At 57.0% G+C, this 25,865-nt stretch overlaps 1 protein-coding gene across 1 annotated transcript; it reads left to right on the top strand.

The window, feature by feature from the left end:
- Positions 1–2,020: 2,020 nt before the first annotated feature.
- On the top strand, positions 2,021–25,418 carry LOC130598702 (diacylglycerol kinase gamma-like). The gene is made up of 25 exons (XM_057408406.1): positions 2,021–2,197; positions 7,387–7,618; positions 9,131–9,207; positions 10,241–10,406; positions 11,255–11,494; positions 12,009–12,179; positions 12,538–12,587; positions 13,158–13,232; positions 13,336–13,455; positions 14,458–14,575; positions 14,753–14,841; positions 15,283–15,399; positions 15,537–15,635; positions 15,766–15,879; positions 15,958–16,031; positions 16,162–16,236; positions 16,325–16,410; positions 16,618–16,707; positions 17,076–17,236; positions 18,386–18,450; positions 19,407–19,497; positions 22,222–22,423; positions 23,831–23,951; positions 24,042–24,102; positions 24,678–25,418. The coding sequence occupies exons 2-25, from the start codon at positions 7,552–7,554 to the stop codon at positions 24,774–24,776; spliced, it is 2,628 nt and encodes an 875-aa protein (XP_057264389.1). The 5' UTR covers positions 2,021–2,197; positions 7,387–7,551; the 3' UTR covers positions 24,777–25,418.
- The last annotated feature ends 447 nt before the right edge of the window (positions 25,419–25,865 follow it).

Consider the following 25,865-nt stretch of genomic DNA (forward strand, 5'->3'; position numbering starts at 1 on the left):
GCTGCCACTCAGCAAACACACCCTCCTTTTTGTGCTGGTGAGAGCACTGTGGGCTGCATGGTCAGGGCTTTCAGACATGGAGATCGATGTTTAAGGCACTCATAGCAGCTGTCATCTGCCCAACCCAGTGTCTTTCCCCCTAAGGGAATCCATTTTGAGGGTCGATCTGCTGCCCACAGACCTCAGAGGGAGGTGGGAAAGTGCTGGGACGCAGCATGCAGCCCTCCAAGAGAGACGTCATTACCAGGGCTTGTGCCTAATCATAACAGTTTTTTTCTTTCTAACATTTTATTTTAGTAATTAATCACTGGAAGGAATTGGATGAGAGTAAAGAATGAGACTCTTCCATCTGGATGTGCTGGAATTGTTTCACCGATAGCCTAGGCAGAGCATTAGCAAACCTAACAGAGAACTGGGGAGGACAGCATCTTGGCTGGGCCATTGGCTTCTTGTGGTCGAGCTGGACTTCCCGCTTGCAGAAAATATCCATGCACCACTCATGTAGGGACATTTCCAACAACTGACAAAAACTGTGGGAGCTTCCAGCTATCTGGAAAGCCCTGGGGAACTGCTGCTTGCCAGAAAGCATTGCTGGAGGTAATAGCACATCCTGTGTGCATCACTCCTGCAACGGCCAGGGTCAGCCCTCAGCTATGCAAAGTTTCATCTGGTACAAGGATTCTTTCTGGGACAAGGGCTGTGTGTCTGCCAGCTGAGCCTTTGCAGGAGGTATTTCACCAGATCTGGTCAGGTCTCTGCCTGACCAGCCTGGAGTCAATGTGCCCTGGGCAAAATCAATAGCAGATGTCCAGCCAGGAGCTTTCCCCATTCTCCTCCTTCTCCACTCACCCCTATGTTTGACAAACTGCCACCTCCCTGGGATGGAGGAGAAGTGGCCTGGAACCATTGGACAGGACAAGGACAGGGCCCAGAAGCTCATCTCAGGGGAAAGGAGAGGACTCCTGCTATGGCTATTCAACCTATTGACACAGGTTACAACTCCCGAGGGAGATGGTCAGTGCGAACAGGAGCAGGGAAGCTCAGAGCCCTCTTTGCATTGCTCCACAAGGTGAGACTCCTCTGTGCTTCATCATCACCAGGGACTGCTTGGTGCTTTGAAAGGGTGCTTTCTCTTGCCTGGAGCATATGATGTGCCACCATCTCCCCTAAAACTGTCATGACTCTGGGGACATTATTGTCCTCAGCATCGCAGCCAGGAGCCCTGACACATCCCTCTGGCATCCCAGCCAGGAGGGAAGGAAGGAAAGCGGGGCTGGGACCAAAAAGATCCCAGGAGCAGAGCAGGAACATCATACAGCACTAGCACAGAGTACAGCTATAGCCGTGCATTCTGCTTCTCTCTGCTTGTTCTCTCAGGAAAGTTCAGTCTCGGCTGTCAGTCCCCTTCTCCTGCTTTTTTTGAAGTTGCAGATCTACGTACATGATGCTGTCTCTAATTAATATAAATATAGCGAAACATAAATAATAGACATGCCTGAAATAGTGTCACCCCGAGCAGGCAGGCGTACGCGTCATGGAAAGAAAATAAAGAGGCTTTTTTGTCTGTTTTGGCATTTTTTGTTTGTTTTCGGTGGTTTGTTCTGTTCCTTAGGATACAGCAACCTTTGCCACGGGTGAAACCACTCCAAAGCAAGAGAGACCGAGGGGCAGAGGGGTAAAAAGCCCCAGGGAAGAGAGAGGGATGAGGATGGGGATAAGGATAGTGACGGGGACAGGGATAGCGGCGGGGCTGCGGGGCACGGTGCCGGACCGGTGGGAGACAGGGAAAGCCCTGCCGCTCTGGGGAGGCGGGGATTCACAGTAAATGAGGTTTATGATGGAAACGCGGTTCCCTGTCCTCCCCGCACGGCGGCTGCTCCCCGCCACGGCACTTCCCGGCGCTGCCCCGGGCCCGGGGAGGGGCGAGGGCGCGGTCGGGGCCGCCGGGCTCTTCCCTCCAACTCCTCCTCCTCTTCCTCCTCCTGCCGGCCGCCCGCCGGTGCCGGCGGACCGGGCGGAGCGGAGCGGGCTGGGCCCGCTCGCATCCCTCCGCATCACCCTTCCCGGCTCCGCCTCGCCGAGGAGCGGGGAGCTGCCGGGCTGCTCGCTGAGCCCGGTAAGCGGCAGACGCGGAGCCGCCTTCTCCGGAGAGACCTGGCTGGTCCGGCCGCCGATGACACCGCGCTGCCGCCGCCAAGTAAGGGGACAGCGGCGAGGGGACGCGAGGTGCGGCAATGGGGTGGTGGTGGGGACACATAACATAACGGGGACCCGCGCCGGGCTCATCCCCTTCCAAGGGGAAAACCCCGCGCGGGACCGTCTCTTGGGCAGCCCGGCGCTCGCTGCCGCCCCGCACAGTGCCCTCGGAGCCTATCCCGGTCCCGTCCCGAGGCCTTTGGGTCGAGTTTGAAGCGGTCTGGGGAGAGGGGACAGGCGTTCAAGCAGTGGGGCAGCGCTGGGGCGGGGAGCCCGTGGGAAAAGCTGCTTAAAGGGTCGGGAAGGACGGGGCAGCATCCTTTTGTCCACCCCAAGGTGGAGAAGATGGCTTCCACCAAGCCTCTGAAGAGCCCGGGGAGGCTATGTGGTCTTCACTGGTGTCTCAGCATGTGTTGGTTCTCAGCTTTGCTATAAAACAACACACCCTTTTGACTGGCAGAGAAACAGCCGGAGTCAGCTGTTCCCCCACATTGCCAGGCCAGGGAAGCTCATTAGTGTCTTCCTCATTAAGTAAAAATTGCTGGGGCCATTTGCTTTGGAGGGCAGGAGGATTGAGGAGGTGTTTGGCATGCCCAGCCTGCAGCAAGAGGCTGTCTTCAACTGTTCTTCAGGTTGTTTCAGGGTATGAAAGGGCATAAGAATGTATTTCAAAGCTCCTGGAAAGCGGCATTATCCCATGCAAGGTGCAGTTAACCTGTGGGACTTGCTGCCGCACGATTCCTGCAGGGACAGAGGCAGAGCTTCCCTGCAGCAGCAGCGGGAAGCCCTGGGTTTGTAGGTGTGAAGTGATGGAGCCAGGAGGATACCTCAGCCCCGAGGCTGTGGGGGCCAACCACTGCCTCCCTGCCAGCCCTGCCTTCCTGTGGGAAGGGGCTTTTCCGAAAGACAAGCTCCAGTCTAACTGGGGCATGCCCGGGAGGCGGTGAGAGGACAGGTCTCACTCTAAAGGCATCCTAGCTTGGATCCAGCCTGCTCTGGACGCAGCCAGCAGAGTTATTCTCTAAAAAGGCAACAGGAGTAAGTCGGGAAGTTGTTGGTGTCCCTGGGGTGAGAGCTGAGCTGTCCTGGCCCTGGCAGGCTGATGGAGAGGGACTGGCTGTGCTGGGTCTCTGCTGTCCCAGCTGGGAGTCGGTATGCCTGCAGCCTGACCTCAGGCCACCCTCCTCCTCCCGTGCCACTGCCCAGCTGTGTGGGAGAAAGCACTCGCCATGCAAGAGCTGGTCATGGTGGCAGATGTCTCTGCTTTGCTTGTCCTTTGCACAGCGATCAGGGAGAGGGGAGCATCTCTGAGCAAAATGCTGCTTGCTTGCTTGAAAGCTGCCAGGGAGCAATGCCCTGCAGCCAGGAGTGGGCACAGAGGCCCAGCAAGGTGCTCCTGGCAGATGTGTGCATGTGGCTCTGCGTGGATGGGTGGGCAAAGGGAATGTGTAGAGAGCAACAGGCAGGAAGATGGAAAAAGCAGATCCCAAGTGTCCTCTCAGGCTGGCAAAATGCAGAGAAGTGCGTTCCCCTGTCATTGCAGAAAATAGTTTGAGCGTGACTTGGTAGGGGTTTGTTTGCTGCAGTGGGACAGGAGGGATTTACACTCCACCCACCAGCTCAGGGGCCTCTCCCCAGTCCAATGCAAAAATAGGCTGATTTTCCCAAATGATGTGGCGGGCTGGAAAATGCCATTCATGCAGGGACCCACAGGGCTTGTGCCCCAGGAGAAACTGTTGTGAGTGACTCTCTTTCAGCAGGCCCAGCGAGGGATGCAGGGAAGAGCCTGGCTTCGGGCTGTGCTGTGCCCACGGCTGCTGGAGAGCTACAGCCTCCACACGTGCCAGTGTGCAGCATAGGCACAGCAGGAGCTCGCCCTCCTCGCACAGTCTCCTGAAGCTTGAGGAGCTGGTGTTTTTTCCTTCCCAAAGGGCATCTGAAGCAGAAATCTCCCGTGGCCATCAGCACACTCCTGCTTAGCCGGCCAAAGGAGGCTCTGCAACAGTGGCTGCTTTTCTGCCAGCACCTGGAGGCTGCTGTCCTACCCACTGCCCGCAGTATGTCTGCCCCAGACTGGGTAAAATGAGGTCTTCAGTAGCTCCAGTCCTGGAGAGGGCAGGCGGATGCCAGCAGCACAAACCCTCCCAAATCTGTGGCGAGCCCCATGGCACTGTGCTGTGTGCTGGGCAGCAGCCCAGGAGCTGGATCCTCTGTCCTTAGCAGCACCAAGCGGCCAGGGATGGCTGGGGAGGCTCGTGGGAAGTGACAGCTGGCTGGAAAAGCAGGTCCTCTACCTGCCCATCATTGTCCCCAGCAGCCCCCCAGCCCTGGACACTGGGGTTGCCTGCGGGCAGCCCTTTCTCATGGATATTAAGACATGCCTCCTGTCCAAGGCATGGCCTGGCCACCAACTGCCTGGGCCCCACTGGCCAGTGGGAACTGGCCCATCCCCAGCTTCAACCTGGCATCACCCTTGTTGATGTGAATGTTTCAGGCCCTACGTGGCCGGGCCCTGGCTCCCATCGAGCTGCACCTCTGCCTGCATCCGGCGATGCTCCATCATCCTTCAGCTCCCACACCAGCCCCGGGGCGGGCAGGATGCTCCATGCATGAAGGGGCTTCCTGAGGGCTCTGGTACGAGCTAATCCCCAGGGAGGACTTGGGAGGTGCTCGGAGCCCTCCCAGCTCCCCCCTTTCCATCCTCCCCCGGCCACTTCAGCCATCCTGAGTCACGTCGTGCTGCCAGTGCCAGCAGAATGGCAGAGCCCACATGCACAGCTGGTGGGCATGGAGCGAGAAGGGGAGAGGGGCCATGTCCCAGGAGGTGCTTTCAGGCAGGGTAGTCCACTGTTCTTAACGCTAGCAGGGAGCTATTTTTAGAGAGAGGCAAATTTGATTTAATAGAACATAATTTGCTGCTGACAATTCAGAAGGCGACTGAACGAGCAGCTGGATTCCTAAGGAGGTTTTCCCTGCCCTTCCTGAAATCCAAAGCTGATGCGCCAGAAGTGGCATTTGTTATTCCAGCAATTGCTGGGGGAAAGCCCCTTGGGATGGCACAATTAGCTCCACTTTACTTTCCTTCTGTTGCTTCATGCTGCCCCATAATCCAACACTAAACCAAGCAAGGGGTATTTTCACTGCTGTCCATTGCAGGAAGCTTGGTGCACTGGGACTCCTTTGGGCATCTGGAACCAACCAAGAGTTCCCCCCCCCTCTTTTGCATTTTCTTGTGCAGGCTGCTCTGGCTCTGTTCTCTCAGCCCCTCCTTGTATAAATTTAGGATAAAGAATAGGTTCTGGTCTAACAAAACAGCTCACTTGTCAGGAAACAGAAAGTGTATGCTCATGGAGGGTTACTTACAGACTGAGTTCTGCTGGACCAGCCTTGGAGATACCCTGGGACAAGCCCTTCATCCTGAAAAGGTGGAAACACTGTACTCCTGCTTGTCCTTTCCCCAGGATGAAGATCCCTAGAAAAACTGTGCCAGTATGGGAAGACGTTGGGTGGTTTTTACTGGCCCAGCTACACAGCTGTTTTAATACCTGTGTCCAGCCTTTCCCTGATTGGTGGCATGGGGACAAGGAGCTGCTGGGATGAGCTGGGATGGCCACAGGCTGGAGGAAAGGTGCCTCAGGGCCAGCAGGGCCTGGCAAGGGTGGAGAGGTGGCATTTCCCTCAGGGCTGTGCATTGTCCCCACATGAGTTCCCAAGGGCAGAGCAGCATGAGCAGACAGCATCATCCCCCTCAGCCCTGAGGTAGCTGTGCCCCTGTAGCGTTGGGCAGGAGCAGCAGAAGCATCTCAGGGGTCATAGAATCACAGAAAGATTTGGGTTGGAAGCGATCTTGAAGCTCATCCAGTTCCAACCCCCTGCCATGGGCAGGGACACCTTCCACTAGACCAGGTTGCTCCAAGCCCTGTCCAGCCTGGCCTTGAACACTGCCAGGGATAGGGCAGCCACAGCTTCTCTGGGCAACCTGTGCCAATGCCTCACCACCCTCACAGGGAAGAACTTCCTAATGTCAAATCTAAATCTCCCCTCTCTCAGCCCAAAGCCATTCCCCCTTGTCCTGTCACTACAGGGCCTTGTAAAATGTCCCTCTCCAGATTTCTTGTTGGCCCCTTTAGGCACTGGAACCTGCTCTAAGCTCTCCCTGGAGCCTTCTCTTCTCCAGGCTGAACAAGCCCAGCTCTCTCAGCCAGTCTCCATCTCCCCTGATCGTGTCCCAAAAGCCTTATGAAGGTGGTCACATTTCCTTGCCAGCCCTGGGGCTGCCCTTTGTGGCTGAAGTGAAGGAGGTCTGTCCCAGAGACACCTGGGGGCAAATCCTGGATTAGGGCTAAGTGTCTGTCCCTGGTGTACCGCATATGCAAATGTCCCTAGGGACACTGGGTGGGTTTGCTGTGGCACGTGGGACCCAGCAGCTCCCCAAAATGACTTGCTCACCTTTGCCAAATGCCTTTTCCTGCAAATTGACAGCACCACGAGCAGCCCAGCCGCCCGCTGGGGGTGCGGGTGCTCTCCAAGCATCATCCCAAGTCGTGTGGCCTTTCCCTGCTCGCCCTTGCTCCTCTTTCTCATCAGCTCAGTCTGGTAAAAACCGGGAGCCAACATTTAGCAGGGAAGTGGCTGTAAAATCAAGATCAATTTGCTCTCATCTGCTCCTTGAAGAGAGGCACCTCCTCGGGATGCTGTCTTTTCCCCTGTGTCTGATTTGGTTAAGTGAAGAAGCTAATAACTCTTCAAGCCTGAACATGGATGGGCTGGAGAGGGCCACTTGTAGGGATGCTTCCTCTACAATGCAGGTTTTTCCCTCTCACCCAGTTTTGAACATAGATTTTAATTTAGGATGGTCCTCCATGGAGGATCCAGTTAAAGGTCGCCACCAGCTTCGGAGATAGAGGCGCAAGCTGGGAGCTTCCGTTCGTTCAGCCCCCCTGCCTCCGTGCACTGCATCTTCTCTAATTAGTTGTGTCCTTCCTTCTGCTCCTGTCACGCTGGGTTCCCTTGGAAAACACCAGGGGTACATAAGGCAACAAACTCCTATCCCCACAGTGGCGTTTGCCTTGGCTCTATTGAGGCACATCCTCCAGCCGCCGGGAACTTTGGCTGTTGCTGGTTGCATGGTGCCACCCCTCCTGCAGCCGGGCACTGCTGAACTCTTCCTCTCTTTCTATCCTGCTCTAGGGAGGAAGGTGCTGATCCAGGATTTGCTGCCCATAGGCTCAGTGGGATGATGCCAGCTGGCCAAGAGCCCCCCACGCCCCTCACCGTGCCAATGTGACTGAGCCAGCCCAGCCCTGCAAATACAGCAGCTTGTGGCCACCCCAAAGTGGGCCCTGCTGCCTGAAGATGAGCGATGGCGGGTGGATCTCCCTCAGCCCTGCCGAGTTCACACAGCTCCAGCAGTACACGGACTGTGAGTACCCTGCACATCGGCCCAGGACAGGGATGAGGAGCTCTAAAGACCTGTTGATCTGTGCCAGGCTTGTCCTCCACATCCTTGGTGTCCTCCTGGAGAAACAGATAACTCTTTAGATTTGGGATGGGGAGGCTGGGAAGATTCCAGCTGGTGGGACACAGCAGGAGAGTCCCTGTGCCTGCACTCCCTGGAGAATTCAGCTAAGCACCAGCCCCCCTGCTTTGGCGGACACACACGTGAGCATGGCTCGGTCCCTCCGAAGGCGGCCAGCTCCCACGTTCATCCGTGAAGCAAAATGCCAGCAATGAAAGCAGACTGGCTTTTCCCAAACACATGGAGCTGCTCCACAGCTCGCCTCAGGTTGCCAATCCTCTGCGGCAATTTTACTTAGCGCTTTTGCAGAGCAGCCCTTCTCCTGCAGCTCCTGCCAAGGAGAGCAGGTTGGCGGTGGTGCTGTGGGGTCCTGGGGCTGCAAGAGGCTGCAGAGGGAGCCCAGGCAAAGCCTATGCACCTGAAACTGGATCCTTGAGGTCCTGCCTACCAGAGAGCCAGCATGTGAGTGTCCTTGTTGCAGCAGGCAGTGGCAAAGTGATGTAGCCTGAGAGCAGGACAGGACAGGCAGGAAAGCTCAGTCAGGACCATGGCACAAAGGGAGAGGAGGTGTAAAATCTCTGCTTGGCAGAGGCAGCACGTCCCTGGGGTGAGCAGGCTTCTGCAGGAAAGGACTTGGAGGCAAAGGGTTCCGTCCCCATGACATCCTCAGAGCTGTCCTCAGGGCTGCTGCACATCGCTGGGGTGAGGCTGACAGCATGGGAAGGCATGGCTTCCAACTCAAACAAGCCAGTGCAAGCAGCTCCCAGCCCCCTGCCTGCCCACCCGCCATCCCAGACAGGAACACAGGGCTGCAGGCAGAGGTGTGTGCATAGCGTCGCTGTCTGCATCTCATCCTGCCTTTCTTGAGTCACAGACCATAAAACACCATCTGTAACGCTGAGCTCATGTTCAGTGTTGTCGTTCTGCTAATCACAGCGTGGTGAGCAAGGCTGCAGTGCGGGCAGCTGCCTCCTCCCCAGGAGGGTGGTCTGGAAGTGACAGAGGGATGTGAGTCCTCACAGGGGCTTTAGAAACTCATCCAGTTCTACCCCCCTGCCATGGGCAGGGACACCTTCCACTAGACCAGGTTGCTCCAAGCCCCGTCCAACCTGGCCTTGAACACTGCCAGGGATGGGGCAGCCACAGCTTCTCTGGGCAACCTGTGCCAGGGCCTCACCACCCTCACAGGAAAGAATTTCTTCCTAATATCTAACCTAAATCTCCCCTCTGTCAGCCCAAAGCCATTCCCCCTTGTCCTGTCACTACAGGGCCTTGTAAAAAGCCCCTCTCCAGATTTCTTGTTGGCCCCTTTAGGCACTGGAAGCTGCTCTAAGGTCTCTGTGGAGCATTCTCTTCTCCAGGGAGATTCTCTAATGGCAAAGGGATCTCACCTGTGTGATGCCTTTGTCTCCACAGACTCCACCAAGAAGCTCAAGGATGTCCTGGAGGAATTCCACGGGGATGGCGTCCTCTCGAAGTACAACCCTGAACAGGTATGGCCCTGTCCCCTCCAGCTGGCCCCCAGCACCCTGCCAGCTTCCCTAGCGCAGCTCCCTCAGCTAAAAGCAGCCATTCTCTCTGTCCACCTCCCACCTCTCCCTATGGCCATGCTCCTAGCACTGGGAAAGATGCTTTCACAGATGGGGAGCATCTTTCCCAGCCCCCGGCCACATATTCCCCCCTCCCCACCCATCCCAGGGGCAGGCTTGCCGTGCGGCCATCCCACCTCATCCCATCGCTGCTGCCGGGAGCCCCTGGCCATGCTGGTGTCCAGTGCTGTCTGTAGGCACTGCAGAGAGATGCATGAGGTGCATTTTGGGGCATCTCCTTGCCAGGCAGAAGCCAGGAGGGATTTTCTGTCTCTCTTCCCCCAAAAGCAAATGATTTTGCTGTTGCCAGCATGGGACGAGGGAAGGCCCGATGTGTTCTTGCTCTTGCCTGGGGAAGGCTGGGGTTATTTTTTCCAAGTGGTGCTTTCAGAGAGACCTATTAATGTGCCAGCAGGACAGAGCCTTTCACAGGGGCCATAATCACTGAAATGAGGCAAAATGAGAAAAATCAGTGGGCTGAATATGTCGAGGAGGGGCAGCAAAACTACCCCGCTATTGAAGGGCACCACAGGACCCTCGCTGTAGCTGGGGCCACAAAAGCCATCAGGAAGGCAATGTTCTGATGTGATGAGGATGCCCAGCAGGGAAGGAGGAGGCAAGGAGACCTGGGGAGGACAATAGTCCCCAGGGCTGGGGGTGGGTTGGAGAGTCCCCCTGCTCCGTGCCCTGCCGTGGGGGAGCAGGAGGCTTTCAGAGCTCCCTGCAGCCAGCTGGCACTGGGGATGTTTGGCCCTGCTGCCTCCGAGTCTCTTTAGTTTATATCTCACCACTGGGATGTGGGAAGCTGGTTTTCGAGTGGGTTCTGCAGCTGATGTGCCCAGTGATGGGGGTCTAGGATACCACCCTCCACTGGTGCATCTGCATCCCCATGGCATGTCTGCGGCACCTCCATCATTCTTCTGTGTCTGCTCCCCAGCCCATTGACTATGAGGGCTTTCACCTCTTCATGAAGACCTACCTGGAGGCAGACGTGCCTGAAGAGCTTTGCCAACACCTCTTCACCTCCTTCAAGCGTAAGATATGTCAAGCCTCCCCTGAGACCCAGCGCCAGAGCCCTGGCGTCTCGCAGCACAACACCCTTGGTAAGCCAACCACTGTCACCCAGCTGGGTATGCCATGGCAGTTTGGCCTCTCTCCCATGCTGCCCCACAGGGACAGAGGTAGTGGGGTGACACCTGCAAGTGGGTGGCATCGAGGCCAGCACACTCTGTCCCATCCCATGGATGGGCTCCCAGGGGCCCTCCACTGCTCCAAGCCAGCAAAAGCTTTGCCTGGAGTGGAAATCCACAGGACACCATTGCACCGATTCCTCCCTTCCAGACCTGTAAGTCACTTGACGCCAGCATTTCCATCAGAGCAAGGAGGCCTGTGCACCTCTCACAGGTACTGGTGTGGGCAGGCACCCAGAGCAGGAGACCTGTGCCAGGCACCCAGTTTCCCCCTGCCCTTGCCCAGGTGGATTTGCGGTGCATGAAGACCTCTGCTGAAAGTACTGTAAACTGCAAAAGAAAAGGGAGAACCCTCCCCGGGTGCTTGCCTGCAGCGTTGGGGCTCGAGAGCAGCTCTGGCAGGTGGCAGGGGTCTCATCCTGCTCACCTGGTCCCAAGCACTCAGGTGGCCAGTCCCCATGGGTGGCAGCGCTGCTGGAGACTGCTGGGCCAGGCAGGAGGGTGAGGCCTGGGGGGGCTGTGGTGCCCCTTAGAGAGCCCTGGGTCCAGGATGCCAGTGTGCTCTGGGATAGCAAAAACCTGAAATGAGTGACCAGCCTTGTGGCTGCCCCATCCCTGGCAGTGCTCAAGGCCAGGTTGGACAGGGCTTGGAGCAGCCTGGTCTAGTGGAAGGTGTCCCTACCCATGGCAGGGGGTTGGAACTGGATGAGCTTTAAGGTCCTTTCCAACCCAAACCATTTTATGGTCCGTCTGCTTTGCAGGGATCAATGGGAAATCGCTTCTAAGTGCCCTAGGACGACACACTCCAGAGCCAAAGAGCTGCCAAAGCAACACAGCTGAGCCGCAGCCGTCATCCCTCACCCCGGCATCAATCCCCAGTGCCTCCCCCAGCTGGTCCAGGTCATCTTCCCAGAAGTCCACCACTGGCACCCCTTCTGCTCACAACTCCTCTGGCTCCTCAAAGATCTCCTCTGGGTCCCTGCTCAGCCCTCAGTCACCAGGTGAGCTTGGCTGGGGCTCCATGGGGACAAGCCTTTCCTGGTTTCCCAAGCTGCAGAACCCCACACCTAGCCCCGGTGGTGCAGCTGGTCAGGTCCCCAGCGTGATGGTAGTGACCTTCAAAAATAGGTGGGCTCCTGGCATCTGGACACCTTTGCTTTGCAAACTTAAGCCACTGATCCCATCTGGTAGAGCCCTCCCAGTCAATTGCCTGGCTCCTAGCTAGGGGGGGATTGGAGCTGTGAGTCACGGCTGCCTCCAGCCCAGCTCCTGCCCCAACAGAGCATGTCCCCATGGCTTCTCACTGCCCATACACACAGTGCTAGAGATGTGAGGGTCTGCAGCCAGGGACCAACTTGGCAGTGTTCAGCCCTGCTCCTGCGATGGGCCGCAGCACCACAATAAATGGCTCCCTGCCCCAGAGTGCTGCCAGCCCCATGTCCCAGCTGGGAGCAGCTCCTGGCACTAATGGCCAGCCGTGTGCCTGGCCTTCATCCCCCTGCTCCCTGCCCACAGGCATGAGAGGCGTGGAGAAGAGGTTACCCTTCAGCCTGCGGAAGAGCCACAGCTCCCTGAAAGCTGCCCCCCCACATCCCCCTGCACCCCTGGCACAAGTGGTCCACCTGAAGGACATCGTCTGCTACCTGTCCCTGCTGGAGAGGGGGCGGGCTGAGGACAAGCTGGAGTGTAAGTGAGACCCTGGAGCCATGGGATGCTGGTCACACATCACTGGAGGCATCTGCTGGGGGCTCACCTAAGGAGGGCTGTGGGAATGGATTTTCCTACTCACTTTTTAATGATGAAATGTTAAAACCACTTGAGAAAACTGCTCAGCTTCACCTCTCTGCTCCCTCCTGCTGGCACCCGTGTCTGACACACATAGAGCTGGGGAGTGTATGGCTTTGCTCCAATGTCCCACAGCCCAGTATGGGCTCAGTTCCCATCCCTTCCCAGAGTCCCAGCAGCCCTGGCACTGAGCACTGGCTGCCTGGGGTGCCCCAGGACTGGGGTGTAACTGGCAGCCGGCTTCTTTTTTCCCCTCCAGTTATGTTTCGCCTCTATGATACTGATGGAAACGGCCTCCTGGACAGCTCGGTAAGCGTTCCCTTGGGAGAGGAGAAGCCTACTTGGGGGGGCTGAAGACATGCAGGGCCTGCTGTCAGCGTGCCTGCTGCCCTGGTGTGGTGCTCCAAGCTAGACAGGGGTATGGGAAGGGAGGAGGAAGGAAGCAGCCTTTGCTGTGGGGCTGGACCATGGGGCTGGGGGATGCATGCCAGCTCTGCAGCAGGTAGAAGGAATCCACCCACCAGTAACTGCAGCTCTACATCAGGTCACAGGCTTTCAGAAGAGAAAAACTGTGCACAACCCCCTCCCTGGGAGTTTCCTTTTTGTCCTTTGGGTATTGCCCTTGAAACCTGTTGCAAATAAAAATCTGCTATATCAGAGCAGCTTTTCTGAGGGGAAAACCTACTGCAGATCTTATGGCAGGTTTCAGAGGAGAAAGCCGCTCCCAGACCCACTAAGAAGTGGGGTATTGCTGACCCCCTGTGTGGGTGGGAGTCTGGGGTGGACTTGGGTCTATCAGGACGTAGACCTGGGAGCATGAGGCTGCTTGTGCCCAAAGCCATCCCTAAGTGCCAAGCACCGATGTCTTTCTGTGCTCAGGAGCTGGATCGTATCATCAACCAAATGGTCCATGTGGCTGAGTACCTGGAGTGGGACTCCACTGAGCTGAAGCCTGTGAGTGCCTGGGCTGGGGATCCTGCAGGAGCTCTCGGTGGGAGGCAGCAGCCAGGGCTCACAGGCAGCATCACCGTGACACTGCATCTCCTCCCTCCTCCAGATCTTGAAGACAATGATGGAGGAGATTGACTACGACCATGACGGGACCGTGACGCTGGAGGAGTGGATCCGGGGAGGCATGACCACCATCCCCTTGCTGGTCCTTCTAGGGATGGAGACAGTGAGTGCCCACATAGGGACCTGCTTTGGCCACATCCAGTGCTGCCCACTCCAGAAGGAAAGCCAGGGGCATGAGAGGAGGGTGGCAATGGAGGGCATGCAGGGACCATACCTGCACCAACAGACTATGCACCACCAACAGTCTGGCACCACACAGCCCCTTGCTCCCTGGTCCCAGCAGGCACCCTCACCCTGTATTTGCTGAGCAGCCTTGGCCCCCCAGATCTTCACAAGCTCAGTTTTGAGCTAGCTGCAGTCGTTGCCAGCTGCTGTGCCCCAGCAGGCTGGGTTTGCTCCCTGCCGTCAATACAGCGTACTCCTGTTTGATGAATATTTGATCAAAGAATAAGATGAGCATGTAAAATGACAGCTCCTCTCCTGGTGCGAGCTTCAAAGAACAGGAGGGGTGGTTTGGGACCCCTGCTTATTTTGCTGTGTTACTTTTCCACCCTTTTGGAGTTAATTTCATCAAGGTGCATGCCTAGCCATAGTTTGCTACTGGTAATCATTTGCAGGGAAAATACATGTTTTTGCTCCATGGTGTTCCTTCTGGCAGTTACTTCCTACAGAGTCAGGAGGGCAGGTTTTCTAGCAGCAACATTCAAGAAAATGGGGAGTTTTAAGTGGCTTCTGCAAAGCACTCAAGCCTGGAGTCAGATGTAAGAGGCTTGGTTTGGTCACCCTGTTGTGGCAGGGTCTGTCCCGAGATGTGGAGTTACCTTCCTGTTGGCCACCAGCAGAGAATCCCTGGAGCCAGGCTGTGCTGAGGGGCTGTGCAGAGCTGGAGCTCGGTGCCAGGAGTGCCAGGAGCTGGACATGCCCAGGGAGCAGGGAGATACAGCAGCAGGGATGGGATGGGAACACCAGGGAGCAGGGAGAGCCTGTGGTCCAGCTGGGTGTGAACTGCAAACACACTGGGAGCTTTTCCAGAACAAAAAGCTGATGGAAGTGGCAGACTGAGTAAATGGGGACCCCCCCTCACCCTCTGCTTCCTGCCCTGCAGAACGCGAAGGACGATGGGCAGCATGCCTGGAGGCTGAAGCACTTCAAGAAACCTGCCTACTGCAACTTCTGCCACACCATGCTGCTGGGGGTCCGCAAGCAGGGCCTCTGCTGTTCCTGTGAGTTACAGACCCTCGCCAGGCTGTTGCACCCCAGGCTGGCAGCTCCCAACCCATTCCAGTGCCACAGGGAGGGCGAAACTAGTATCCATCAGTGCTGAGCCCCGCAGGTGCTGCAGGGCAAGTGGGGAGGGGATGCTGGGGTGTGATGCTCACCACCTTCTTCTCTCCTGCCAGTCTGCAAGTACACGGTCCACGAGAGGTGTGTGTCCAAAGATATCGCCTCCTGCATCAGCACCTACGTGAAGTCCAAGAGAAACACAAGCGTGAGTAGGTGGCCGGTGCACTTCTGAGCTGGTGGGTCTCCCTTGGAACTCTCCCAGAGGCAGCACCACTGGCAGCAGCAGGCCCCTGTGTCTACTGCCCACATCCCCTGTGCCCTTTTCCCATGGGATTTGCCTCCTGGGTCCTGGGCAGCAGCTCATAGGCATTCCCAGCATCCAGAGCCTGGGAGGGTAGATCCCATCCGCAGCCCCCAGGGATCTGCAGGACACCAGCCCCAAGGTTTGGCATGGCTTCAGGTGGAGATGGGTGTCCCTGATGTGCTGCATGGAGCAGCAGGGAGGGAAGGTGGCCATGTGAGGGGTTGTTTTGGATCAGTCAGCATCCCTGCACAGCACAGCACCCTCCAGAACCACAGTAGCAGCGGAGAGGCGATGGTTGAAGGTCAGTGGGTGCTGTGCCTGCAGTGCCCCTGTACCTTGCAGGTGATGCAGCACACATGGATCGAGGGCAATTCCCCCGTCAAGTGTGACAGATGCCACAAGAGCATCAAGTGCTACCAGGGTATCACCGGCCTGCACTGCGTCTGGTGCCAAGTTACTGTGAGTATGTGGGTGCACTGGAGCTGGGGTGCACCCTGCAGTGCTCCCTGCGCAGCTGGCCATAGGGAGGAGAGGTTCAAAGATAGGAAATGGCCGCGTGTCCCTGGCCCAACCTCCCTTCCTCCCGTCCCCTCCAGCTCCACAACAAATGTGCCTCCCATGTGAAGCCGGAATGTGATGGGGGTCCGCTGCGAGACCACATCTTGCTGCCTTCCTACATTTGCCCTGTGGTCCTGGTAAGTGCCCCCTCCTTGCTGCTGGGTGGCAGGGACCTGGCAGGGCATTACTGTGGCCAGCCCGCCTTCCCCAGCTGCTGGCGCTGCCTTCCTGGGGTGGCGTGCGCATCCGCGCTTCTGTTCCCCAAAGGACAGGCAGTCCCACTGCCGGAGATCCGAGAGCGACTCCCCTGCCAGCACCAACCCCGAGGACAGCCAGGGCTTCAAGTTGAACCCCAGCACAGTGGATGGGCAAGGACTGCAGGTAGGTTCCCACGGCGGGGACCGTGAGCTCTACTGTGGGTGCATACCGAGCCCTGCAGCGGCACTTTCTGCCCTCCAGATCAGCCCACGGCCAGGGACACATCCTCTCCTGGTGCTTGTGAACCCCAAGAGCGGAGGAAGGCAAGGGGAGCGGTAGGTGGAATCCTGCACAGGGACAGTATTCCCTTAGGATCAGGGGCTGCCAGTCCCTAAGGCTGCCCTGGCATCTGTCACGGAGGGCAGCTCACCTCTGCAGCATCCCTCACACCTCTGCTTTTCCTAGGGTCCTTCGGAAATTCCACTATTTGCTCAACCCGCGCCAAGTGTACAACCTGGACCGTGGCGGGCCTGCGCCAGGGTACAGAGATGCTGCATTGAGTCCTCTGCCCCCTCCCACTGGCCCCTGCTCCCCTACATCACCCCTTGTCTCTTCTGGCTCTCTCCAGGCTGAGCTTCTTTCGGGACACTCCAGATTTCCGCGTCCTGGCCTGCGGAGGGGACGGCACGGTCGGCTGGATCCTGGACTGCATAGGTGAATGAGGGGCAGCTGTGCTCCCGCAGAGCTTCGTCCACCCATGTTCTTGGTGATCTGCTGCAGGTTCCTGATATTCTCTGCGTGACAGGGGATGGGGATCCTGCCAACAGCATTACCCCTGTGTTGCCCTCCAAGGAGGGACATGGAGAAGAGCAGGGAATGAGCCCTTTCAACCCCAAACCTCTCTTTCCTCTTGACTTGCAGACAAGGCAAACTTGGCAAAGCACCCACCAGTGGCCATCCTGCCCCTGGGAACGGGCAATGACCTGGCCCGGTGCCTGCGCTGGGGAGGAGGTGAGGCTGGGCAAGCATCGAACAGGGGGTGGCCAGGCTGTGGGCACTGTGGTGTGGCTGGGTGGGTGCTGTCCGGGGGCTGGGGAGGCTCCTGGGACAAAGCTCAGGGCTGCATCTCAGCCCTGATGCCTCCTGATGGTGCTTCCTAAAAAAGCTGCTGCTGCTTTCTAAACCTGCATTGGGAATGCTGTACCATCAGCTGAAGTCTCTGCCACTGCTGCAAGGAAGACCCAGGCATCTCGCTGCTGTTACAGCACCAGCCGCCAGCTCCCCTGGGTGTTTAGCACCCAAATACCTCCACGTGACATGGCTGCACCCCCCTTCATCCTTCTTCATTCTCCTCAAGGCCCATCTTCTTTCCTTTACAGGCTATGAAGGAGGCAACCTGATGAAGGTCCTGAAAGACATTGAGCACAGCACAGAGGTGATGCTGGACCGCTGGCAGATAGACGTCATTCCCAGTGACAAGGAGGCCAACGGAGACCCTGTCCCATCCACCATCATCAACAACTACTTCTCCATTGGGGTGGTGAGTACCACGGGGTAGGGCTGGGCCTTGAGGGCAGCACAGGGCTAGTCACTGGTGCCCAGACAATGCGATGCACACTGGAGTCCCCCAAACCACGGCAAAGCAGAGGGAAGAACCCGGAAGGTTAGTGGAGCACAGGAGCTGTCACTTGGGTCCCCAGCACAGCCACAGCTTTGAACCCAGCCAGATCAGTGGCTTCCCAAGGGCATTTCCCACTGGCCAAGTTGTGGCTGCCCCATCCGTGGCAGTGTTCAAGACCAGGCTGGACGGGCTTGGAGCAACCTGCTGTAGTGGAAGATATCCCTGCCCGTGGCACGGGGTTGGAACTGGATGAGCTTTGAGGTCCCTTCCGACCCAAACTGTTCTGTGATTCTATGAATTTGCTGGAATGGCCCAGCTCAGTGGGAACACTCTAGGGATGCCGGCCCCCACACTGGCTCATCCTGTCTTCTTCTGGACTCATCCTTGGCTCTCTTCTGAGCCATCCCTGAGCTAATTCCTAGGAGCAGGGTCTGATTCCTGATGCCATTCAGTCCTGGGAGCAGCAGGGGTTTGGGCGGATGGCAAACTGGAGAGTACTGCTTCTCCCAGGGGCTTGCAGCATTTTTGACCTTGGCCATATGTGCCTGAATGGTACCATCATGGTGGGTTTGCCCACCCAGCAGTGCTGCAGGGTGCTTCCAGTTTCACATCAGTTCCTGCCTTATGCCAGGGGATGTCACTGCAGGTGGCATTTGGTGACAGCTTTCAAGTCAGGCTTACACCCCACCCTGAAGAGTAGAGGATGCAGTGAGCTTCAGGAGAGCTGCTGAGGCAGAGCTGCCAGGAGCAGGGTCCTGGGGTGTCCCCAGAGCCCACTGCCCTGCTGGTAGCCCTTCCTTCCTCCCTCAGCATCCACCGTCATACAGAGCCCCTGTGATGAGGGAAGGAAGCCAAGTGCGCTAATTACATCTCGCTTAACACATCCATTCAGTACTCTGTGAGCAGCCTGGCTGAGGGTTCCTCCATCATCTCAGCATGTGCCATGGGGTCCGCAGCAAGGCCAAAGAGCTGAGCCCACATTATCCTGGCCTGTGCCCACAGGGGGGCGGAGGGGGGTTCTATTTCCCTGCTGTGCCACCAACCTCTCTGTGCTCCCTCTCCCTGCAGGATGCCTCCATCGCCCACCGCTTCCACATCATGCGAGAAAAGCACCCTGAGAAATTCAACAGCAGGTAAGGGCTGCCCATGGGCCCCTCCAAAAGCTGGGTGAGGGGGGATGCCCTACTGCTGCCATGCACCATGCAGAGGGGAAGTGCTGGAGCTTCCCAGCCTCCCACCAGGCTCTTTTTGCCCTTCTCCTCATGGGGCTGTCAGCAACCCTGAGGACATGGCATGGTGTTCAGCCAGCCTTAGGGGACAGGCATGGTGGGGGTCCAGGGTGCTTCTTCATGCCCCATGCAGCAGTAGCAGGTTGCTCAAACTTGGCCACACACCCAATTACACTCATTTGTGCTTTATAATTAGCATCGAATTCCAGAACTGGCATGAGCAGGCCAGGCAGTGAGGGCAGGGCAGACAGCAGGTCACAGCTCGCTCTTGCTGTGCTCAGGGTGTATGGAAACGGTGTGATGGCAGCAGGAGCTGTGGCCTGTGACCCTCATCCCCATGTTCATACATACCTGCTAGAAAAACCCCAAATGGACCAAAGCATCTGTCTCTGCTCTGAAATCCAGAGGTTACAGCTCCCCCTGGAAGCCTGGTGCAGTGATTGATGCAGGGGATGAGCAGTGGTCAGGGCTGCCTGGCAGGGTGCTGGGAGGGTGTGAGGCAGGGTTTGAGGTGGAGGACAACCCCTCCATGGGGTACCCCACCCTGGCAGCCCTGTTGAGAGACAACAGCCCATGGTCAGCTCTGCTAAGATGAAAGCACCCCTGTCCCATGCTGAGGGAGTATTCAGCACCCCCATCCTTCCCCTCCACAGGGTGTCAGAGTCAGGTCTGCTCAAGCCACCCGCTGTCCCACAGCACAACTCCCTGGGGCTGTGACACCGGTGGTCCCTCCCCACAATTGCTTGTGTCCCTATCACAACGGCTCCGGAAAGGTTCTGGCAGCCCATTCTGGGGGGTGGGGAGGGTATGGGGCAAAGTGCCACTTCCAAGCAGGATGCTGATGCATGTCTGTGCCCCAGAATGAAGAACAAGCTGTGGTACTTTGAATTCGGGACATCAGAGACCTTTGCAGCCACCTGCAAGAAGCTCCACGACTATGTTGAAGTGGAGGTAGGTTTCCTTGGGAAGGTTCCTTGCTCCAGCCATGGCACAAAGGCTTTTTGGGAGATGTTACCTGTGGGTCATAGAGTCATAAAATGGTTTGGGTTGGAAGGGACCTTAAAGCTCATCCAGTTCCAACCCCCTGCCATGGGCAGGGACACCTTCCACTAGACCAGGCTGCTCCAAGCCCCATCCAACCTGGCCTTGGACTCTGCCAGGGATGGGGCAGCCACAGCTTCTCTGGGCAACCTGTGCCAGGGCCTCACCCCCCCGATAGTGAAGAGTATTTCCCTCATATCTAATCTAAATCTCCCCTCTGTCAGCTCAAATTCATTATTTCAGCTTAAAGCAGGGTCCCTTGGTCAGGGCTTTTGGGGGTTTGGGGAGCGGGTGCCATGGCAGGTTTGACCCCTTAGGGTGGCAGGAGGATGCTGTGGCTGGCAAGACTCACTTTCACTGCGCAGCACACGCTGCAGAGCTGGCCAGCTGCAGGCAGAAGAATAGCCCTGTATTCCCCCCCACCCCCTTTCCAGCTGTATTTGAGAGCGTGCCTGGAATAATCTCTGGATGACATGGAAACAGCCTTTAATTATAGCGGGGAGGAGGGTTCATGGTTGCTACGAGCGCTGTCATTTCTCCGCTTGTGCTGGAGGGTTTGGGCCATGTTTGCTGTAAACTTCCACCTCTTCTTACCCCTGGATACATGACCCTTTTATAGTTTTGGCTTGAGGGGAGTTTCAGCCCTTCCCAAAGCTCTTATGGAGTAGCTGCACCCTTGGCAGCTGGTGGGGAGGGACACGGATGTCTCACCCCCTTCTCCAGCCACATGCCAGTGTCCCACGGCACATGAAGTCCATGTCTGTGGGGTTTGACGCTGCTGGAGATGCGTGTGAGGTGCCCTCCACTGCTTGTGAGGTGCCCGCACACTCCCCACCAAAGCATCATCAGCTGCTCCGCACTGGCAGGAAAGCGTTAATCCCACAGGATCTGAAGTTGAAAGCGGCAGCCTGTCCTCCCCCCAGCTCCCAGGCAACTGTCAGCCTTGCAGAGAAACGGCAGTTTTGTTTTGGAAATTGGCACTCGCTCCCCTAACAGCTCCTGGAAATGAATCTGCTTTTCCCCCAGCTGCAAATCTGGACTTCCAGCATCGCTGCCAGTGTGCCGTCAGCTGCCCCTGCTCAAAGAGCCCATTGTAGTGCGCTGGCACGCTAACAGGGGAGGGCACAGGCAGGGGGTGATCACTCCCTGCATGCGTGGGTAGCTGTGGTCCTGTCTGCCCTGCAGCATCCCCGGAAATCCCACAGCCCAGGCAGCCCTGGGCCGCTCTCATCCCACTATGGCCAGGTCGGTAAGAAGGATGCCTGCGATTAGGAGCGATGCTCAGCTCAGCTAGGGATGGGAAAATGGGAAATCAAAGTTCTCTTGCTCAGTATCAAGACAGTTAGGGTCTTTCCTACAAATCATCGTATCATTAAGATGTATTGAGAACGAAAGGATTCACAGTCTTTCCAAGCTCTGGAGAGACAGCTTTTCACTCCCAAAACAGAAGATTCCTGCCTTTTGCCTTCAACAGAAAGCTAAAAATAAGATCTTGGAGCACTGGGGAGGCAGAGCAGATCTGAACACACAAGAGACACTTGCTTGTGCGAGCACCCAGCTCCACATACATGTGGCCGGCGCTCAGCGCTTGCAGAGAGGGTATCAAAAATAAGCTCGAGACCTTCACTCTTTGCTAGAGGAAAACAACTGGAGCCAAAGCAGCAGCAGGGGTTCATCCAGCCCATTTGCATTCCTCTTTTCAAAGCAAGAGTGGGTAGAAATGCCATTGCATCACCGAAATGCAAGGAATAAAAAGTGCTGCTGTTTGCTGAAGCGCAGCATGGTAGGCAGAGTTGCATAAAGGAGAATACAAGTGCTCCAGAGAAAACACAGTTGAATGGGAAAGCAGCTGCTTCCTCCAGAGGTACCTAGAAAGGGGATCCAGCATCACTTGGGTAGCATGGGAGTGAGAAGACCTGAAGTTAAAAAATTCATTTCCATGGCTGCTGCTTTCAGGCCTGTGGGAAAGCCGCAGACAACAGATATTTTACCTTTCACAGGGAATTCTCAGCTGTGCAGACCTGCTGTAAGGATGTGAAGCCCAGGGTACCAGTTCTGTGTGCTTGGCTTGCAGTTTTCTCTCCCTAACCTGCCATTTTTATCTCTGACATCTTCCCTATCACTTCCTTCCATCCTCATTTCTAGTTTCCAAATTGCACTTGAAGATAACTGGTTTGAGTTAGATTTTGGGCAGCCAAACTTTCTGATTCTTTGGCATCAGTTTGAACAAGGGGAGGCGAGGAAGCATGTGCTGGAGATGCTTGGATGAAAGTTTCTCCGAGGCCAAGGTGGAATTGTCTTCTATTTTGGGTTGTAGCACTGAGTGCAACCAAGGTTTTATGTGGTCTCACAGGAATTTGCTTTTCAAAACTGCCATCTGGGATGTGCAGTAGAATTCATATTGAATGGAGGGGAAAGCAGCACAAGGAAAGTGAGGTGGTTGTTGTCAGCCCTAGAAAAGCTAAACGGGGAGATATTTCTTTGCACCTCCAGCCCCAACCACCCTGGGGCAGGATTGCCTGGGGATCCACTATGCTTGGGGAGCCCAGCTCCTTTGGTGTGCAGGTGGGGAGAGGAGGCCGGGCTCCATGGTGCTGGGCACCCTGTGTCCTGACACTGCCCGTGTGCCCACAGTGTGACGGGACCATGCTGGACCTGAGTAACACGTCCCTGGAGGGCATTGCTGTCCTCAACATCCCCAGCATGTACGGCGGCTCCAACCTCTGGGGTGAGACCAAGAAGCAGCGTGGTTACAGCCGGCTGGGCAAGAAAGGCCCTGAGAAGCTGCATGCCACGGTGGTCACTGATGCCAAGGACCTCAAGTTCTGTGTGCAGGGTGAGCAGTGGAGCCTGAAGATGGCTGGGATGTGTGGGGTTGGCATGGGGTATGTGACAGTTCTGGCTGAGGCTCAGTGCACATGGCACTGGAGCAATAGCACTGGAGGGATTGCTATTGTCTTGATGTCTTTTGGGGTGACGGGGTGATCTCAACAATGATCTGTCCAAGCTGGAGAAGGGGGATGGCTCCATCCATCTGCATCCCATTTCTCAGGGCTGGTCATGCTGTTCCATGGTGACCAGAGAGGACGTGGCTCCCATGCCTGGCCATCCATCTCTCCTCCCACCCTCTGGGGACCATGCTTGGAGATGGGGAGGGGTGTTCCAAATGGGACCCATCACCTGCAGGCATGAGGCTGGGCAGCCTCAGTGCTCTCTGTGGCTGGCAGGCAGGCGCTGCTGCAGAGGAGGAACTGGAAGCAGAGCTGCAGAGCTGGCACCGAGGGCTTTAGTAAGCATCTTTCCAGGTTCCAACACAGCTCTGCCAGCCTGGCTGGGGGAGGGGGGATGGGGCTCAGGAACACCACAGGACCCAGGCCGTGCTCCACTGGCACTTTGGACCTGCTGCTGCAGCCACTGGGACTGTCCCCGGGGCACATGTGGGGCACAGGCAGCCCATAGTGCTGGCAGGGCTCCCCAGCACAGAGCAGTGGGTTAGAAAGCACACAGCAAAATAGGCAAAGGGCCCGTATTTTCCAGCTGCCAACCTCCTGCAGCCTGGGGCTGGGGTGGGAAACTGCCCCCCTGCAGCATGGCTCCGAGCATCCCAGGCTGTCATTGGCTCAAGCACATGGGCAGCAGGGAGCAGGACAGGGCAAAGGCCTGTTCCAGAGGTGGTGAGAGGCAGTGGGTCAGTCTCCTGGGCATATCCCCAGTAGGTAGGAGGCTGTGGAGAGACTCAGAGAGCTTCTCCTGGGGGAGTTTCACCAAGGGTGAAAGAGGACCCTGAGGGGAGTGAGAGACCATTACTTGCCCTGGTGTGGAGCACCTTTGCTGGTGTCCCTCCCAGTAAGGATTCTGCTGTGCGTCCTTGCTCCTGTGGGGCTGCAGTGCTCCAGGGCACCCAGGGAAAGGTATCTGCCACCATTTCATACACCAGTGCAAACAAGCAAAGGGCTGGGGGTATCTGGGCTGCCACCTTGCAGCTATGCGGGGCTGGGCACTACTTCAGACCACGAGTATTTTTGCTCCAGAGATTTTGGACATCGCCACTGCCCAATGCTGTGAATGCTGTGCTCAGTGGTCTCAGGGCATGAGGGACATCAGGACACATCCCCACAGTGTCACCGTGTCACCAGCCTCGGTGCCCTGCAGGGCAGGCAGTGGCCCCAGTGTTTCAGATGATGGCAGAAGGTGGGGGATCCCCAGACACAGGGGAACCGGCTGTGATCCCTCTCTCTTGCAGACCTCAGCGACCACCTCCTGGAGGTGGTGGGGCTGGAGGGTGCGATGGAGATGGGGCAGATCTACACAGGGCTGAAGAGTGCTGGGAAGAGGCTGGCCCAGTGTTCATCTGTCACCATCAGGTATTTGTCACCCTTCCCAGCTGAGCACCTAACCGGCGGCAAAAGCTGATGCCTGTGTCATCCTGTGTTCCCTCTATTTGCACCTTGCAGGACATCCAAGCTGCTGCCCATGCAGGTGGATGGGGAGCCCTGGATGCAGCCATCCTGCACAGTGAGTCCTCAGTGTGCTGGCAGTGTGTTGGCATGGGGCAGGCAGGGCTGGCAGCATGATGGGATGCGGGCAGGCAGGGCTGGCAGCATGATGGGATGCGGACAGGCAGGGACTGGCAGCATGATGGGCAGCCTTGGCTCCCCACACAGCATGGCAAAGCTTGTGGAGGAAGGCTCCTGTGCTTGCTGGTGGGTAGCCCACAATGTGCCATGGACTCATGGCAAGCAGTCATGGGAGCCATGGGGACAGGGACACACCTGTTCCTTGCAGGGTGGGTGGGCACAGCCACATGCCTTCTGGGGAGGGGGCTGCAGTGTGGTCCCCCACCATCTGGCAGGCAGCTTGTCCAGAGGAGAAATCCTCTGCCTATCCCTGGATGTGATTCTGGAGCAGTTACTCCCATGCAGTGGGATGACATTTAATGACAGAGCCGTGGGGCAGTGCTGTTCCTTGCCTCAGTGCTGGGTGTTCCCAGCTTGCTGAGGTCACTCTGTGGGGTCCCTGGGCTTGGGGTGCCCGGGGAGGCTCAAAGCCCAGGACCCCCTTATGAGCTGGGGTTTTCACTTCTCTTTTAGGTCAAAATCACACATAAGAGCCAAGTGCCGATGCTGCTGGGCCCCCCCCAGAAGAGCAGCTTCTTCTTCCTGAAGAGAAGAAACCGAACTCGAGAATAAGCAGTGTGCAAGGAGCCACAGCACAGAGGGGTCCCGAACACACACCCAGTGCAGGGGTCCCCCAATCCCCACTCTGTGGCAGGGAGAGAAAACTCCCTCCCGAGACCAGCGGGGATGATTTGTCCTAGGAAGGTCTTGGAGGTTCCTTCCCAACCACCACAAGCATCTTCTCCAGGCAGATGGAGGCGGAGGGCGAGGGCAGGCCGGCACACAGGGAGCATGTTTGCCAGTGCAGCGCCAGGACTGGGTTTCCTTTCCCTCTATTTAAATGACGCCCGCCCCAGCAGAGCTGCAAAGGAACATGCTCCGGAGCAAAGGCCAAGTTTCACTTATTTATTTCCAGCCCTCTGGAAGGACACTCCATGTTCTGCTGCCCTGGCTTTGTGTCCACCAGCCCCTGCACACGGAGGAGTTATTTATTTTCTTAGCCTAGAGGAGATGGTCTCTGCCCTGCCTTCAGCCACTGTTCTGGGATGGGTTTGAAGCAGCCTTTGCTGCCCTGGGAGCCGCAAGGCGTGGGACAGGCTGGGGACAGATGGTGCCTGGGCCACAGGGACGAGCGTGGGATGGATGGGAGGAGACTGTGTTTTGAAGGGGAAACAACAAAAATGGGATTTCGGGGGAGCTGTCAGTCCTGCCCCCCCCCCCTTCCCCCATGCCCCAGGTCTGGACTTCATGTTCATATTGATGTGAGTATTCAGCAAACTTTGGGGGAGCTTCAGGGGTCACCTTCTTTTTATGAGCCTGGGTTGGACACAAACGCCACCTGCCTTGTCTGCTGTCTCCCCATGGCACCTCCTTCCATGAGGACTTTCCTCTCTCCTAAAGCCTGCCAGCCTGCCCCAGGGGCTAGGGATCCTGGAGACAGACATCCAGATGCTCTTCTCACTTGGAAGTGTGTGTTATTCCCCCTTTTTACATGTCCTCCCTGTGTGCTTCACCAGGCCTGTGCTGTCCCAGTGGTGATTTGTGCTGCCTCTGATGCTCCTGGGTGGCTGCAGGGAGCATGGAAGAGTTGTTGCACCTCAGTTTCCACATAGCCAGGTCCCCAGCCCACCCTGAAACTGAGGAGCCTTGCAGATGCTGGCT

Source organism: Pezoporus wallicus, unplaced genomic scaffold (genome assembly GCF_028554395.1).
Source record: "Pezoporus wallicus isolate ANWC-B61680 ecotype Strahan unplaced genomic scaffold, APGP_CSIRO_Pwel_v1 contig_4238, whole genome shotgun sequence".
In the NCBI taxonomy this organism is placed as follows: Eukaryota; Metazoa; Chordata; class Aves; order Psittaciformes; family Psittacidae; genus Pezoporus; species Pezoporus wallicus.